This window comes from Erpetoichthys calabaricus, chromosome 5 (assembly GCF_900747795.2).
Source record: "Erpetoichthys calabaricus chromosome 5, fErpCal1.3, whole genome shotgun sequence".
NCBI lineage: Eukaryota > Metazoa > Chordata > Cladistia > Polypteriformes > Polypteridae > Erpetoichthys > Erpetoichthys calabaricus.
The window spans coordinates 249,513,641-249,533,153 of NC_041398.2; the positions used below are offsets into that span (position 1 = coordinate 249,513,641).

The window sequence follows — 19,513 nt, forward strand, 5'->3', positions numbered from 1 at the left end:
GTGAGCCACTCTCTTGTGTGATGTTGCGATGTCCACGGGTTTATTTCATGTTAGCTAAGACCCGGCAGTTAAAAGTTTCTCGCTACAGCAATTTTAACTCTGTTACAAAGTGATGCAAACTGTCGTTTATACCTCGTGTCTTCTCATTAAACTTGTATCTCGCGAATATGGCATTGCAAACGGCAGCGGGAGCGTTTCTATAAAGTTAAGGTTACGGTTTACACCGTGCTTTTTTATACCTCGTGTCTTCTCATTAAACTTGTATCTCGCGAATATGGTATTGCAAACGGCAGCGGGAGCGTTTCTATAAAGTTAATTTAGACTTACGGTTTACACCCTGCTTTTTTATACCACGTGTCTTATGAAGATGCTTGTATGCGTCACTCACTCGCTTCTTATTGTTTCGCTGCCTTGTCAATTGTGTAATGAATGTTTTCTTCTGCGCTCTTTGGGGGCTCCTCCTTCTTTTCTACGTACTGAGTTCACAGTCAGTTCACGTGATTACGTGGGAGGCGTGATGACACGACACGCAACTCAGTCTCCTACGGCCATCTTGCTGCCTACCATTACAGTATATGGACAAAAAAGAGGTTCCAGTTATGACCATTACGCGTATAATTTTGAAATGAAAACTGCCCAACTTTTGTAAGTAAGCTGTAAGGAATGAACCTGCCAAATTTCAGCCTTCCACCTACACGGGAAGTTGGAGAATTAGTGATGAGTGAGTCAGTCAGTCAGTGAGTGAGTGAGTGAGTCAGTGAGGGCTTTGCCTTTTATTAGTATAGATTATGATATGATGACCACAGTCACAGTCACTGGCAAACTAATAAGCCAATAAATATTCTGAATACGTCAAGCCTCTTAAATTAACAGACGTCATTCCTTCCATTCTTATTGGGAGAGCCCTAAGGTGAGTGGAAGTCCGCGAGACAAGGAGTTGATAAAGAGCACTAACTCCTGTGGACGCTGAAGTCGGAAAACAACGGGAAACAAACACCAATTTAAAATAAAAAACAATTTATTTATTCTTGGTGAGTTAAAGAGACTGCAGACCCCCAGCTCAGTACCACTCACTGGGCAGATCAGACAGTCTGCCTAAAAAAAAGAAATCCTCTCTTTATATTACCGAGCTTATTCATTAACCAAAGAGAGAAAAACATGGCAGTTCATTTTGAGGTCATACATAGATTGCTGTAAGTTAGGGTTACATCCTAATTTATTACATTCAGGGTTGCACAGAGTTTCTTACCAAAATAAAGAGTCATCAGGGCACTCACATTCCTAAGGAATACGCAATTATCAGCTCACATACACAAGACCAGTTTAAAGCAGTTTCTTATAGTTCAGTACAGTGCATCCAGAAAGTATTCACAGCGCATCACTTTTTCCACATTTTGTTATGTTACAGCCTTATTCCAAAATGGATTAAATTCATTTTTTTTCCTCAGAATTCTACACACAACACCCCATAATGACAACGTGAAAAAACTTTACTTGAGGTTTTTGCAAATTGATTAAAAATAAAAAAACTGAGAAATCCCATGTCCATAAGTATTCACAGCCTTTGCTCAATACTTTGTCGATGCACCTTTGGCAGCAATTCCAGCCTCAAGTCTTGTTGAATATGATGCCACAAACTTGGCACACCTATCCTTGGCCAGTTTGGCCCATTCCTCTTTGCAGCACCTCTCAAGCTCCATCAGGTTGGATGGGAAGCCATTTTAAGATCTCTCCAGAGATGTTCAATCGGATTCAAGTCTGGGCCACTCAAGGACATTCACAGAGTTGTCCTGATGCCACTCCTTTGATATCTTGGCCGTGTGCTTAGGGTTGTTGTCCTGCTGAAAGATGAACCGTCGCCCCAGTCTGAGGTCAAGAGCGCTCTGGAGCAGGTTTTCATCCAGGATGTCTCTGTACATTGCTGCACTCATCTTTCCCTTTATCCTGACTAGTCTCCCAGTCCCACAGCATGATGCTACCACCACCACCACCATGCTTCACTGTAGGGATGGTATTGGCCTGGTGATGAGCGGTGCCTGGTTTCCTCCAAATGTGACTCCTGGCATTCACATCAAAGAGTTCAATCTTTGTCTCATCAGACCAGAGAATTTTCTTTCTGATGGTCTGAGAGTCCTTCAGGTGCCTTTTGGCAAACTCCAGGCAGGCTGCCATGTGCCTTTTACTAAGGAGTGGCTTCCGTCTGGCCACTCTACCATACAGGCCTGATTGGTGGATTGCTGCAGAGATGGTTGTCCTTCTGGAAGGTTCTCCTCTCTCCACAGAGGACCTCTGGAGCTCTGACAGAGTGACCATCTGGTTCTTGGTCACCTCCCTGACTAAGGCCCTTCTCTCCCGATTGCTCAGTTTAGATGGCCGGCCAGCTCTAGGAAGAGTCCTGGTGGTTTCGAACTTCTTCCACTTACGGATGATGGAGGCCACTGTGCTCATTGGGACCTTCAAAGCAGCAGAAATGTTTCTGTAACCTTCCCCAGATTTGTGCCTGGAGACAATCCTGTCTCAGAGGTCTATAGACAATTCCTTTGACTTCATGCTTGGTTTGTGCTCTGACATGAACTGTCAACTGTGGGACCTTCTATAGACAGGTGTGTGCCTTTCCAAATCATGTCAACTGAATTTACCACAGGTGGACTCCAATGAAGCTGCAGAAACATCTCAAGGATGATCAGGGGAAACAGGATGCACCTGAGCTCAATTTGGAGCTTCATGGCAAAGGCTGTGAATACTTATGTACATGGGCTTTCTCAATTTTTTTATTTTTAATAAATTTGCAAAAACCTCAAGTAAACTTTTTTCACGTTGTCATTATGGGGTGTTGTGTGTAGAATTCTGAGGAAAAAAATGAATTTAATCCATTATGGAATAAGGCTGAAACATAACAAAATGTGGAAAAAGTGATGAAGCGCTGGGAATACTTTCCGGATGCACTGTACATTAGTTATAAAGAAATTACATTCTTATAGCTTTAATATCTTCATTAGATTTTGTTTGGCTAGATTGATAAATCCTTATTTATTAATTCTTAAGTGACACATTTTTTATAGTTTTAAGCAAGAATTCAGAAACTATCACATTGATTTATAACACCACAGGGTGTTCTGTTATTATCAAGAGGTCAGCATTTTCTCATAAAAGAATGCAAGTTAATCTAATAATTCTGTGCACAAGCTTAATTCTTTTTCTACCTAAATGAAGAACAAATTCATATAGAAATAATAAATCATACAGCTTTCTGCAGCATGATTAATACAAAATACAGTCCTTGATATTTGTGAGTTAAATACTTATAATCATTACAGTTAATAATGTTTTTTCTTCCTCACTCAAAAATAAAGCAAACTTCTGCTCCTCCAAAATGGCCACCAGGTATCCCAGCACTCTCTCAACATCGTCACTTCCAGCTTCCCTTGATGACATCACTATCATTTCCCAGAATCCATCTTCACTCTCCACCCCCTCCACTTCCGCACTCTGTTGGCTGTCATTTCCTGCCACGTCACTCCCTGTCTCCATCTTGTCTATTTAACCCCGGCTTTACCTGTTACGGATTGTCAAATGTTTGAGTCTGATCGTATTTTTGTTTATTGCAAACGTCCAACGGACATTATACGGGGCTTCTCCCCAACACTTTGAGTGTCTTTATTTAAGAAAACAACTTATTACAATCTACATTCTTTTATATTTGTCTCAGTAAATTGGGGTTACTTGGATAAATATGAATAGAAATCTTTCCATAGCCTGCTGCTGAAATTGAATCGGCCCCTTCATGGAGTCTGTTCTGCCCTTTCGAAAACAAGTCGTCTGTGAACTCGCACTTTCTTTTCGACATAATGGGTATTTGTGAATTTATGTAAAAGAAAGAATTATGAAAATATTATTAAATTACTTGAAGTGGCTTATTACTTGATCAACTGATAACTAAAGAGATTTCGTCTCAAGATGTTTGGCCACGACTGTATGCGCATGGGAGACGGCTTAAGAGCTTTGGTGATGGTAATGATCCACCTGACCAGGGGTTGGCGCTGTACACCAATGCCCTCTCTTCTCCTCCCTCCACAGAAGAGAAGATTGACAGCCACTCCATCTCTTATGTCACTTCCATGTCAGTCTGCCTGGACCCTCCCCTTCCTGCCACTTGAACTCATCACCTGGATATCAACCATCTTGAGTCAGTTCTGTTATAAACTTGCATCTGTGAAGACGTTTCTGCAATTGTTGCGTGTTTTTCATTTGCTTTAAGCCTTTTAGACATACGAGTTCACCAATGGGGTGTCCCAACTTTTTATTGCTGCTGGTCTCCTATTTTACAGTACACAATTGTGTATACAAATATATAATTAATATTATTGCTTGTTAATTTATACTTAGTTCATTGAATATATTATTAATTAAATATAAATGTATAATTCATTATATATTTAACATGATAATTTATACACCATTAAGATGCCTAATTAAAAACATTGGAATCACAAGTGAATGAGAATTGTGCAACTCATAATGATTCATTCACTAATCCAACAAACGAGAATCGTTAGACTGATGTTCAGCTAGCAGCTCTTTCACGAATCAAACGAGTCGAGAGTCGTCATTCTGACAGTTCTAGCTCATCGGTAGTGGCAGTGAAATGGAAGGTGATGACGGCATCACGTAAGACACGCTTGCACTTTAGCTCCAGTCCTGCTGAGCTCACTTGTTCGTGTTCATGAGTTGATTCATACGATTCGCCGAAAGAGCTGTTTAGAAAGAGCAAACTGCTCACGAATTGCCCGTCACCGGACTGATCTTGCTGACACGCTACAGAGTGACACTGACTCACTCGATTTGAGATTTGTTTGCTTCAGGTCTGCCAGATTGCAATACCTTTCTGCCTCCATTTTTTTCAGTCTTTTTCTGGTATAAATCCTTTTATTTATAAGGAAACTATTGTGCCCTTTTGTCCACAAGCCTGGGGTTTACGGTCACCCTTCTCTTTTAGAGCATTTTTGCCGTATTGTGTAACTTTTCTTAGATTTTGAGTTCAATCCAGTTTTTCTTTTCCATTTTAAGGCCTAGCCTGCTGCTGGCTGTTGAAATATGCTGGGTTGGTGTGAACCTCTTCTGGGTCGAGTCTGTGAAGGGTAAAGGCCTGCCTTTTGGTGGAGTTTTGGAGGCCTCCCACCATTTTCACCATGTCTGTGGCTCCATGTCTTTTAACATAAAGCCAATACCATTAATGATCTTTAAAGATGGGGATGCTTACCTGCGTCAGGGCCACCGTGTGAGCCTCTCCACACCTCAGACGTGCAACACCAATGGAGCTCAGTGCCGGAATGAGACACGGGGTGAACCTGCCTGGAAAAGAAGGAGCCGTCAGCCACTCTTCAGAGCCACAGCCAATCCTGACAGCAGGACCCTGACCAACAGGGGGTGCCAGTGTACTCTCGTGTAACACAGGGTTGGCATCCCTGTCAGGACCAACTCCTGTTTTATACCTGATGTCATTGTCACAGGGGGCCAGCCTCAGTCCGCGACTATTTGTGATATTTGTGGATTAATTAATTAATGATTGCAAGAAAGAAATGAACAATGAAACCTTGGGATACTACAAATGAAATCCAATATTGACTCAAGATCTGATATGTGTGGACGGTAGGACCCTGATGGCAACAAGGGAGTGACAGTTACAAAAGAAATTATTTACAAGGGACAGCAAGCTAGAAGTGAAAAGCGTGATAATAAATGTGGAGAAAAGTAAACTAATGAAAACAACAAGGAAAGAACAAGAAGGGAAACAGCAAACGGGGATACAAATCGACGGAAAACAACTACAAAACGTGTCAAATTCTGAGTACCTGGGAGTAATCATAAGTCAAGATGGAAAGACAGATGAAGGAATCAGAAACTTGGCCAAGCAAGTATGGAGTCGTCTCTCACTTCACGATGGAACCGACCAGAGCCTCGTTACACGTTTATCATTCCCATGTTCTTGGGGGCGTGTCCTTAGAGGTTGTAACCAGGTGACAGGTTTAAGAGGTCACCTAAAAGGTCATTTCAAATCCAAGATGGCGGATTCCAAAAACCCTTTTGTTGTCAATCATTCTCTTACTCAAATCAAATCTTTTTCCTGAAAGATTCACCTGTCTCGACTCACGCTCATTATTTTTGGCTTTGTTTTTTATCTCGTGATTTGGTGTAGTAATGATGCGTCTGAGTTTTTACTTTCTCGTATACGAAGTATAGGGAAAGGAGTGGAATCGTCCAAAAATTCAATGTCATGATTTTGATGAATCTCGAGATTTTACATCTCCATGACTTTCTCGAATACGAAGTGTAATGAAAGGATTGGAATCGTCCAAAAATTATATTTCGAGATTTTGATGAATCTCGATGTTTTAGATCGCCCTGAGTCCAAAAATACCATTTTTGGAATTATGTCTGTGTGTGTATGTAAACACGATAACTTGAGTACACTTTCACTCAGGTCAACCAAGTTTTGCGTACAAGTATTAGGTACAAATCGTCAATTTCTATCAACTTTTGGGCTATTTCCGCTAACCGGAAGTGGTGCTTTACCTTTTATTGTGCAGCTGCAGAGTCCAATTTATTCAGCTTTACTTTCATAATAATTGCTCGATGTATTATTAATTTGATTTGATTTGTTGCCAATGGTTCTTTAATGTACATAATATAAAAATATAATCCTTGTCTTGTGGTTTGCTCCTCAAATATCCATCCCCAAATCTGAATACACAAGAAAGTCGAGGAGGAGCTCACTCCCGACTTTTTGTTTTTATTTTTTTGTCTCTTTTTGGTTTTTTGTTACGTCTTTTCTCCCGGTTACTTTTCAAAGTTCTGGAGCTGAACCTTTCTTGTTTCTTCCTTACGTCATGGTTAATACGCCTTACCTCAGGGTACTCATTTTTTGATGTCAAGTTCCTGTCCCACTAGAGAACCAGCGAGAATGTTTTTTGAAAAGCAACAGGGAGAAAAGACAGAACCTAAAAACAAAAAAAGAGTCAAAAATCTCAAGACCAAAACAAAGTCAAGAACAAACAGCATGCGTCGAGACTAGAGAAAAACGTTCTGGAAAAAGACTTGCTTTGAACAAAAGGACGATTGGCAAAGAGCATTTTTGGAATCCACCAACTTGGATAGGAAATGTCCTTTGTGATGGGCCACCACGGCCACTACCTGGCCGGGACGCCAACAGACTGGAAGGACCAGGGGAGAAGGCATTGGTGAGGTAGTACCTCCCTTGGGACACTAGAGGGCACCCTCCTGGGCGGCTGTGGCACCATGGATTACCGCAGAACATGACAGGAGCTGGAGTTTGGTGAAGCCATGTTGGGTTCCATGGGGGCTGCCAGGGGGAGCTGCAGAGCCCTATAGAGGACCTCCAGCACACCTGGGTGGGATTTCAGGTAGATAGATAGATAGATAGATAGATAGATAGATAGATAGATAGATAGATAGATAGATAGATAGATAGATAGATAGATAGATAGATAGATAGATGTGAAAGGCACTATATAGATAGATAGATAGATAGATAGATAGATAGATAGATAGATAGATAGATAGATAGATAGATAGATAGATAGATAGATAGATAGATAGATGCGAAAGGCACTATATGATAGATAGTTAATAATAATAATAATAATAATAGATAGATAGATAGATAGATAGATAGATAGATAGATAGATAGATAGATAGATAGATAGATAGATAGATAGGTGAAAGGCACTATATAACTGATAGATAGATAGATAGATAGATAGATAGATAGATAGATAGATAGATAGATAGATAGATAGATAGATAGATAGATAGATAGATAGATAGATAGATAGATAGATAGATAGATAGATGTGAAAGGCACTATATAGATAGATAGATAGATAGATAGATAGATAGATAGATAGATAGATAGATAGATAGATAGATAGATAGATAGATAGATAGGTGAAAGGCACTATATAACTGATAGATAGATAGATAGATAGATAGATAGATAGATAGATAGATAGATAGATAGATAGATAGATAGATAGATAGATAGATAGATGTGAAAGGCACTATATAGATAGATAGATAGATAGATAGATAGATAGATAGATAGATAGATAGATAGATAGATAGATAGATAGATGTGAAAGGCACTATATAGATAGATAGATAGATAGATAGATAGATAGATAGATAGATAGATAGATAGATAGATAGATAGATAGATAGATAGATAGATGCGAAAGGCACTATATGATAGATAGTTAATAATAATAATAATAATAGATAGATAGATAGATAGATAGATAGATAGATAGATAGATAGATAGATAGATAGATAGATAGATAGATAGATAGATAGATACTTTATTAATCCCAAGGGGTAATTCACAAAAAGGTAATACTGATGAGCCACCTGGAACCTGGTCCCGGGACCTGAATAACAGGAGCCGCCTCACTCCATTGAGTCGGGAGGAAGAAGACAAAGCCTGAGGAGGAGTGGAGGCGGATGGACTAGCGACAAGAAGGGACTGGTGTTGGTGTATTGGTGTACACTTTAAACTGTAAACAGGTGTTGTGTTGAACCCGTGTCCTGCCTGTGTGTGTCTGGGTTAGGGTGGCTCACACCTTTTTGATGACTTTTTAAACCATCATGTCGCTGACTAAGGTTACGACCTCCAAGGACACGCCCCTAGCAACACAAGAAGTTTCCTAGTGACAGGAGCACAAATGGCTCCATTGAGAAATGACAACAATCTCAGTGCAAATGGCTCAACTAAAGGTTACAATCTTGGAATCAAGTCACCAATCCATACAATAATCAATAATCAAATTGGATTCTAGGGTATAAAAACAAAAAAAAATGAGTCCAAGAACTCAAAAAAAGAAGGTGGATCTCATCCAAAAAACTTAAAGAAAACTGCAAAGTATAACAGTGCTGCACGTGTATTTAGAGAAGAAAGGAGCAAAACAAGAGCCGGCCCGTGACCACAGTGAGGACCTCACCTTTTGCGTCGATGCGTCCGAGTCCAAGCTGCCCTGCGGTGTTCCTGCCCCAGCCGTAAACTGAGCCTGGCAATGAGACGGCAAAACTGTGATCCCCACCTGCAGTAATAAAATCCAGAGGAACCCCGCAGAGGGCCGTCACGGGCTTCGGGGCTCTTTGGGAGGCAATGGATTTGCCGAGGCCAAGTTGTCCATAAGAGTTGTCACCCCAGGAGTAGACAGCGCCACCTAGAGATGAAATATGAGAAAACAAGACTGAGCCAAGATTGGAAACGCTGGACAGAGACAAACTCATAAAAAGACATTGACTTGACAGAGCTGGCATAACGGTCATAACAAATCTTGGATGGTACGTGAGCACTCTGTCTACACCAGGAAGCCATACTCTATCAGCTCTGTCAGTCGAGGAGCAGTGGAACAGGTTTAAAAATGTGTAACATGTCATGCAGGACAGGTACAGACCTAAATTTGGAATTAACAGGAAATTTAAAAAAACTCCACGGTGGATTAATTAAGAGTTAAAAAAGAAGTTGCAAAGGAAAAAAAACTTCTTTATAAAGCATATAAGACTAAGGACTGCAAAGTGAATCGTAGAGCGTTATGAGAACATGAGAGCAACCATCAAGAAGGATATCAGGGAGGCTAACAGACAGTTGGAGAGGAATATAACAGAGAAGGCGACAGACGACCCTAAGAGATTCTTTAAATAGTAAGAGAACAGTCAAGGAGGAGGTGAAGGGCATCAGGGATAGTGAAGGAGGACTAAAAGATACAGACAGTGAAATAGTGGATGAGCTAAACTTCACAAGTGAGCAAGTGGATAACCTCAGAGTGGCAACAGGGACTACTAAGGAGATACTGAGGGATTTGGAAATTGTAGAAAGAGAAGAGCTGCTCAGATTAAATAAGATGAAATGAAACAAATCACCAGGAGCAGATCATATTTATCTCAGAGTTCTTAAGGAGGCCAGCGAGTTCAGATATAAACCCTTGACACATATTTTTAGGAAGTCATTGAGCACTGGAGAGATTCTGAAGGACTGGAAAATGTCAAATATCATCCCAGTATATAAAAAGGGTGACAGGGCAGATCAGAGCAACTAGAGGCCAGTAAGCTTAACATGAATCACAGGAAAATTAATGGAAGGAAATCTTAAGGAGAAGATTGAGCAACACCTGGCAGGGACAGGACAGTCAGCATGAGGTCAGGAGAGGGAGGTCGTGTTTTACTAACAGGCTGGAATTCTATGAGGAGGAAACAAAAGGATACAACCAGAGTGGAGCAGATGAGCTGATTGATGAGGACTTTCAGAAAGCATTTGATGAGGTGCCACATGAGAGGGTGGGCATCAAATTAAAGGAAGTGGCTGTTCAGGGTGTGGGGTGTAGATGGGTATTGGCTTAGACACAGGAAGCAGAGGGTGACGGTGTGAGGAACCTCATCAGAATTGGGTGACGTTAAGAGTGGTGACCAGCAGGGGGCAGTGTGGGGGCCGCTGCTATTTTTAATATCTATAAATGATTTAGATAGGAATATAAAGAACAAGATGGTGAAGTCTGCAGATGATACCAAGAGAGGTGGATTAACAGATAATTTGAAATCCGTTATATCATCACAGAAGGACTTGGGCAGATTTGTGGCAGATGAAATTTAATGTCAGTAAATATAAAGAATGACACGTAAGGAGTAAAAATGTGACGTTTGAATACACAAAGGGTGGTCAGAAAATCGAGAGTCCACCTTATGAGAAGGAGTTAGGAGTCACAGTGGACTCTAAGCTATCGACTTCCAGTCAGTATTCAGAAGCCATTAAGAAGGCTAAGAGAATGTCAGGTTATATAGCGCCTTGATAGATAGATAGATAGATAGATAGATAGATAGATAGATAGATAGATAGATAGATAGATAGATAGATAGATAGATAGATAGATAGATAGATAGATAGATAGATAGATAGATAGATAGATAGATAGATAGATAGATAGATAGATAGATAGATACGTTATTAATCCCAATGGGAAATTCACATTCTATAGCAGCAGCATACTGATACAATAAATAATATTAAACTAAAGAATGATAATAATGCAGGTGAAAAACAGACAATAACTATGTATAATGTTAAATGTTAACGTTTACCCCCCCGGGTGGAATTAAAGAGTCGCATAGTTTGGGGGAGAAACGATCTCCTCAGTCTGTCAGTGGAGCAGGACGGTGACAGCAGTCTGTCGCTGAAGCTGCTCCTCTGTCTGGAGATGATCCTGTTCAGTGGATGCAGTGGATTCTCCATGATTGACAGGAGTCTGCTCAGCGCCCGTCACTCTGCCACAGATGTTAAACTGTTCAGCTCCATGCCTACAATAGAGCCTGCCTTCCTCACCAGTTTGTCCAGGCGTGAGGCGTCTTTCCTCTTAATGCTGCCTCCCCAGCACACCACCGCGTAGAAGAGGGCACTCACCACAACCGCCTGATAGAACATCTGCAGCATCTTATTGCAGATGTTGAAGGACGCCAGCCTTCTAAGGAAGTATAGTCGGCTCTGTCCTCTCTTACACAAAGCATCAGTATTGGCAGTCCAGTCTAATTTATCATCCAGCTGCACTCCCAGGTATTTATAGGTCTGTACCATCTGCACACAGTCACCTTTGATGATCACGGGGTCTATGAGGGGTCTGGTCCTCCTAAAATCCACCACCAACTCCTTGGTTTTGCTGGTGTTCAGGTGTAGATGGTTTGAGTCGCACCATTTAACAAAGTCATTGATTAGGTCCCTATACTCCTCCTCCAGCCCATTCCTGATGCAGCCAACGATAGCAGTGTCATCAGCGAACTTTTGCACGTGGCAGGACTCCGAGTTGTATTGGAAGTCCGATGTATATAGGCTGAACAGGACTGGAGAAAGTACAGTCCCCTGTGGCGCTCCTGTGCTGCTGACCACAATGTCAGACGTGCAGTTCCCAAGACGCACATACTGAGGTCTGTCTGTAAGATAGTCCACGATCCATGCCACTAGGTATGAATCTAATCCCATCTCTGTCAGCTTGTCCCTAAGGAGCAGAGGTTGGATTGTGTTGAAGGCGCTAGAGAAGTCTAGAAACATAATTCTTACAGCGCCACTGCCTCTGTCCAAGTGAGAGAGGGATCGGTGTAGCATATAGATGATGGCATCCTCCGCTCCCACCTTCTCCTGATATGCAAACTGCAGAGGGTCAAGGGCGTGTTGAACCTGTGGCCTAAGGTGGTGAAGCAGCAGCCTCTCCATGGTCTTCATCACATGTGATGTCAGAGCAACAGGCCGAAAGTCATTCAGCTCACTCAGACGTGATATCTTTGGGACTGGGGTGATACAAGATGTTTTCCAAAGCCTCGGGACTCTCCCCTGTTCCAGGCTCAGGTTGAAGATGCGCTGTAGAGGACCCCCCAGCTCCGATGCACAGACCTTCAGCAGTCGTGGCGATACTCCATCTGGACCCGCTGCTTTGCTGGCACGAAGTCTCCTCAGCTCTCTGCTCACTTGCGCTGTTGTAATTATGGGTGGGGATGTCGTTCCTATGCTGGTATCAGCAGAAGGATGTGTGGAGGGTGCAGTACTCCGAGGTGAGAGTGAGAGTGGGTTAGGGTGGTCAAACCTGTTAAAGAAGTTGTTCATTTGGTTTGCTCTCTTCACGTCTCTCTCAATGGTGGTACCCTGCTTCGAGCTGCAGCCAGTGATGATCTTCATCCCATCCCACACTTCCTTCATGCTGTTATTCTGCAACTTCTGCTCCAGCTTTCTCCTGTACTGCTTCTTCGCTGCCCTGAGCTGGACTCGGAGTTCCTTCTGCACGCGCTTGAGCTCATGCTGATCACCGTCTTTAAAAGCCCTTTCCTTCTGGTTCAAAAGGCCCTTGATGTCACTTGTGATCCATGGCTTGTTGTTAGCATAGCAGCGTACAGTTCTTACTGGAACTACAATGTCCATACAGAAGTTGATGTAGTCAGTAGTGCAGTCAACAACTTCCTCAATGTTCTCACTATGAGATCCCTGCAGGATGTGTGGAGTACAAGTCACAGGAGGTTCTGCTCAGCTTTATAACACACTGGTGAGGCCTCATCTGGAGTCCAGGGTGCAGTTTTGGTCTCCAGGCTACAAAAAGGACATAGCAGCACTAGAGAAGGTCCAGAGAAGAGCGACTCAGCTGATTCAGGGCTACAGGGGATGAGTTATGAGGAAAGATTAAAAGAGCTGAGCCTTTACAGTTTAAGCAAAAGAAGATTAAGAGGAGACCTGAGTGAAGTGTTTAAAATTATGAAGGGAATTAGTCCAGTGGATCGAGACTGTTATTTTAAAATGAGTTCATCAAGAACATGGGGACACAGTTGGAAACTTGTTAAGGGTAAATTTCACACAAACATTAGGAAGTTTTTCTTTACACAAAGAACGACAGACACTTGGAATAAGAGACCAAGGAGTGTGGTAGACAGTAAGACTTAAGGGACTTTCACAACTCGACTTGATGTAAATAAGTGGACAGGACTGGCAAGCTTTGTTGGGCTGAATGGCCTGTTCTTGTCTCAAGTGTTCTAAGGTACTAATAAAAGTGCTGGTTACGTTACGTCTTTTTGGCCACAGGAAAAATGCAGCTTTGCAGTTGTGATGATTTGGGAATGGCACAACCAAGAAACATTGAAGGTCCTTACAGTGTGAGGTAATACACAGATCTATACATTTATGTGTCAAAGCTAGTGGCATTCACACAAATCGCTAGAGTCATTGGTGTGATGGATGGCTCAGACATGAAGATCCCTGCCCCAAAACGAATGTGAATCACCAGCGATGTCACAGCACCAACACACAGGTGGCCATGGACACACACTGTACTGTTCTCAATGGTGCTGCATAGCGGCCTGGTTAAACGTGTGACATTAGTGGGCCTCATGTGAGTAGCAGTGACCACCAGTGGTGCTGCCCGTCTAAGACAGATTGAAATCTAAGTAATCACCATTGACGTCAATGTTAACATTTGTAGTGCACCATCTATTTGAATGTATCTTGTAAAGCACACAGCAGTAAAATACATTACATTCTTCATTCCAACAGATGACACATCAGAAGCATTTGTTGTAATAAAATGCATTACTACAAATGTTTGTGATGTGCCATCTGTTGGAATTTACACATGCCATGCATAGTTCTCTGTTATATGCCATTTGGTATGGGATTCATAAAAGCAGTGTGAATGTCTGTGATGTGTCATCTGTTGGAATTACAAAAGCAATGCATATGTTTGTTTCTCTTATGTGACATTTTTATGGTATCTGTAAAAGCAGTGTTAATGTTTGTAATATGCAATCTGCTGGAATGACACATACAATGTATCGCATTACTACAATTTTTGTGATGTGCCATCTGTTGGAATGACAAAAGCAATGCATATGTCTCTGTTATGTGCCATTTTTATGGTATCTGTAAAAGCAGTGTTAATGTTTGTAATATGCCATCTGCTGGAATGGCAACAGCAATGCATTTTGTTACTGCAAATGTTTGCGATGTGCCTTCTGTTGGAATGAAAGAGACATAGCACTCAGACAGCACATACAAATACACAGACATTTCTCCTATTATTAAGGTGGGCTAGCTGTGCCACCCATCAAAGACGGGTTGAAATCTTAAGTAATCAATTTGACCTCAGCGTTAACATTTGCAGTGCATCATCAATTGAAATGTATCTTGTAAAGCATGCAGTAAAAAATGCATTGCATTTGTCATTCCAACAGATGAGACATCAGAAACTTTTGTTGTAATAAAATGCATTCCTACAAATGTCTGTGATGTGCCATTTGTTGGAATGACAGATGCAATGCGTATGTCTCTGTTATGTCCCATTCTGTATGACATTAATAAAAGCAGTGTGAATGTTTGTAATGTTCCATCTGTTGGAATGACAGATGAAATGCATTTTTATTACTACAAATGTTTGTGATAAACCATCTGTTGGAATGAAAGAGACATAGCAACAGAATGGTCATACAGACACACAGACAATTCTCTTATTATTAAGGTGGGCTAGCTATGCCACCCATCAGGTTGAAATCTAACCAATCAACATAGACCTCAGCGTTAACATTTGCAGCACACCATTTATTGAAATGTATCTTATGTAATGCATGTGGTTATAAAATGCATCGCATTTGTCATTCCAACAGATGGCGCATCAGAAACATTTGTTGTAATAAAACGGATTACTACAATTGTTTGTGAGGCTCCATCTGTTGGAATGAGAAATGCAATGCACATGTTTCTGTTAAATGCCATTTGGTATGGGATTTGTAAAAGGAGTGTTCATGCTTGTGATACGTCATCTGTTGTTGTGATAGAAACATAGCAAAGGGCAGATACACAGACACTTGTCCTTTTGTTAAGGTGGATAATCACTGTCCCGATGTCATTTTCTTGGAGAAAAGGGATATCCTCAGAAGAGATGGCTGGTGACTCAGTTTCTAATCCTAACAGCTGGTGCTCAGCTTTCTTACTTTGCATATTATTATTATTATTATTAATATTATTATCCATCCATCCATCCATTTTCCAACCCGCTGAATCCGAACACAGGGTCATGGGGGTCTGCTGGAGCCAATCCCAGCCAACACAGGGCACAAGGCAGGAACCAATCCCGGGCAGGGTGCCAACCCACCGCAGTATTATTATTATTATTGTGGTGAAGTCTTAGCATTAGTATCAGAAAAATACAAAATGTCTTCATGAGTGCCTTTTAGTGGCTTGGGGTGCCATAAATTTATGACATCATTCATTCTCAAATGTGAAATCCTGCTGGGCGAGTGCATAAGGCGCTATATAACTACTTCTTATATCTTACTCTGAGGCAGGACAAATTCTACAAATGCCATTCTAAACCCCTTGAAACATGTGAGGAGGGAACTGAAGATGGCAGTTTACAGACAATTCCCATACAATCTGACGGAGCTTGAGAGAATCTACCAGGAAGAAATGGCCAAATTCAGGTGTGCCAAGCTTAGCGAGGCTGATAAAGAAGACTGTAAGTTGGAATTGCTGGTAAAGGGGCGTCCACAAAGTACTGAATCAAAGGTCTGAATACTTGCAGGTCAGTTTTTGATTTTTTTTTTAATTGGCAAACCTTTCTGGTCACACGTTTTCACTTTTCATTATGGGTTATCGAGTGTACATTGATAGGTGAAAATGGATGGCAAACTTATTCATTTCAAATAAAATCTCTAAAAGAATAAAGTGTACAGAAAGTAAAGGGGTCGGAAAACGGCACAGCAAGTCCAAAATTCAGAAATCAGAACCTAAAAGACAGAAACACTCAATCTCAGACAAGACAAGAATACAAATACAAAGGCACCCCTTGAACGACAATGAACCACTGAAGGGTCCGCTCACCAGCTTCACAATATGTAGGCTGTGGGCGGTCCTTCCACTGTGATGTCAGGATGGCTCCACCTCTTGGGGCTCCACCCAGAAAACCCAATGTACACAGGAGAACAGGCATGCATAGGTAATCAGTAAGAACAATATTAACAAAAAATACATAAAGATCGGAAAAAATATTACTTTACAACAAACAGAAGATTCAGAAAAGGAAACATAAAGAGAAGTCAGGGAACACTGAAACTTGACACTTGGGACTGGGCTGCTCAGGGTGAGGCCTGTTCACTGAACCCAAATCTGCAAGGTGGGCAGGTCAGGTGTGGGACTTTAAGACTTCCATGCCGTTTTTGGTTTTTGCCCTGGCACCCCATGCATGCCACACCATGTATGGTGGGACAACCGAAACCAAGTAGACTCACCAGTAGAGAGTGCCAGAGAGTGGTGACTTCCACAAGCAACCTGAATCACCTGAACGTTCAGAAATCCATCTGTTACCCTGAGGAGCAATGAAAATGACAAAAGTGACAAAGACATTGTGACTTCATGTTGGCAGCAGGCTCATGAGGGGCACTGTGGGCTACAGCTCTCATGCATTGACTGGAGACTTAAATTGCACACATACCAGTGACACGGGTGAAGAGAACACGTCCTAAGACTGCTGTATCTGGGGCTTTCTTTTGTCTGTTTTCCCAAAAAAATGAATTTCATTAAATTCCTGCTTTATTCCCCATCACCTTCATGCCATTCTCTTATGTTTCTTCCATTTACTAAACCCACATCCCATCTGTAGGTGGCGACACATTTAATTTGTCTATTGGGAAGCACAGCACCACACACACACAGGTGGCAATACCATGTCACCTGAGTCCCAGTGCAGTCTCTTCTTTAATAGCGACAGATTTGCAACACTTTAGGGGTGATAAGAGGCACCCCATGGGATGATCAGCACCCTCCCACCCCTGGGGGCCCATTTCAATGCTCTGTTTTTAATCCTAATCCTGCTTCATTTAACAGCTGATCCTCCACTGCTTATATATCTCATGATCACATGCCCCCCAAAGGTGGCCTCCCCGACTCACCTGGGCTTCACGCTTCTTAAATCCCTTTGGTCACTCGCTGCTCCCCATGAATACACTCGACCGTTACCACAGACGGCCAAACAATGATGTTTGCCACACGCCACACTCCTCACATCGGCCAGACCCTCAATGAATTCTGAAAGAGAAAACGGTCACTTAGGGGCTTGTCTGAGACATCCAACTAGTCTCAACTGTGGGGGTCCTAGAGAGTAGAAGAACAATGAGACCACCCAGCTGTGGGTCTGGAATGATGGAGCTGTTTGTACAGTCAGCCAGACAACCAGTGCAATACTACGAGAATGTAACAGATTATCTATCTATCTATCTATCTATTATATAGTGCCTTTCACTCTATCTATCTATCTATCTATCTATCTATCTATCTATATTATATAGTGCCTTTCACATCTATCTACCTATCATATAGTGCCTTTCACTCTATCTGTCTATCTATCTATCTATCTATCATATAGTGCCTTTCTATCTATCTATCTATCTATCTATCTTTGTCTTTAGTTTATATAGTGCCTTTCTATCTATCTATCTATCTATCTATCTATATCTATCTATCTATCTATCTATCTATCTATCATAGTGCCTTTCACATCTATCTATCTATCTATCTATCTATCTATCTACTATCTATCTATCTATCTATCATTTAGTGCCTTTCACTCTATCTATCTATCTATCTATCTATCTATCTATCTATCTATCTATCTATCTATCTATCTATCTATCATATAGTGCCTTTCACTCTATCTATCTATCTATCTATCTATCTATATATAGTGCCTTTCACTTCTATCTATCTATCTATCTATCTATCTATCTATCTATCTATCTATCTATCTATCTATCTATCTATCTTTGTCTATCTATTATATAGTGCCTTTCTCATCTATCTATCTATCTATCTATCTATCTATCTATCTATCTATCTATCTATCTATCTATCTATCTATCTATGTCTTTAGTTTATATAGTGCCTTTCTATCTATCTATCTATCTATCTATCTATCTATCTATCTATCTATCTATCTATCTATCTATCTATCTATCTAACTATTTATATAGTGCCTTTCTATCTATCTATCTATCTATCTATCTTAGATGATAGATCTATCATCTATGATAGATAGATAGATAGATAGATAGATAGATAGATAGATAGATAGATAGATAGATAGATAGATAGATAGGCACTATATAATAGATAGATAGATAGATAGATAGATAGATAGATAGATAGATAGATAGATAGATAGATAGATAGATAGATAGATAGAGTGACAGGCACTATATGATAGATAGATAGATAGATAGATAGATAGATAGATAGATAGATAGATAGATAGATAGATAGATATGTGAAAGGCACTATATAATCACTAAATAGATAGATAGATAGATAGATAGATAGATAGATAGATAGATAGATAGATTAAAAGGCGCTATATAATAGTGCCGACATGATCGGGCTGATGAGCAGCACGTGGACCCCAAGTTCACAGACCACTGACCACACCCCCCATATGTGCCCGGCCGTCGGCCTTTCTAACGCCACTCGTGTCCGTACGTCTATGCGGTACGCCCAAAAGCCCCCCCCCCCCCGTTCTCATGCTATCGCAGTCTCTCACCCCTAAGCCCCCGCTCCCGCCCCCGGTTCTCCCTCCGCCGTATTTTCTGCTCTTTCAATGCGCGGTGCCATCTGTCGTCCCCTTTTGCTGTGTGCGTGTTTTCGTTCTTTTCGAAATGCCGGTCTGTTGTTTCTTTATTATTCGGTGATAGTTCGTTAATGTTTGGCCAACATGAAAGGTGCTGTATAACAAGGGACCCTTTCCGGCTCAGGTCTACTTGTTCAGGGGCTTCACTTTCCCGTCAGGCGGCGCTTCACTTGAATGAAATGAAAACGAAACCTCTCTTGCTTAACAACCGAGAAACGAAACCATCGCACGGCGTTCACCGCGTACGCGGGTTCAGTTCTGCTGTTGCGCATCAATGCGTTTCTTTTTTCTGAGGTCAAA

At 41.4% G+C, this 19,513-nt stretch overlaps 1 protein-coding gene across 1 annotated transcript in view; it reads right to left on the minus strand.

Annotated features, from left to right (window-relative positions):
• Positions 1 to 19,513, minus strand: part of LOC114652383 (probable E3 ubiquitin-protein ligase HERC4) — a 101,511-nt gene that overhangs the window by 81,519 nt on the left and 479 nt on the right. The window contains exons 2-5 of the mRNA XM_028802755.2: positions 17,487 to 17,622; positions 16,827 to 16,903; positions 9,017 to 9,244; positions 5,261 to 5,352 (exon numbers count right to left, since the gene is read on the minus strand). Of these exons, the coding sequence (XP_028658588.2) occupies positions 5,261 to 5,352; positions 9,017 to 9,244; positions 16,827 to 16,903; positions 17,487 to 17,622 (533 nt within the window). The remainder of the gene's footprint in view (positions 1 to 5,260; positions 5,353 to 9,016; positions 9,245 to 16,826; positions 16,904 to 17,486; positions 17,623 to 19,513) is intronic.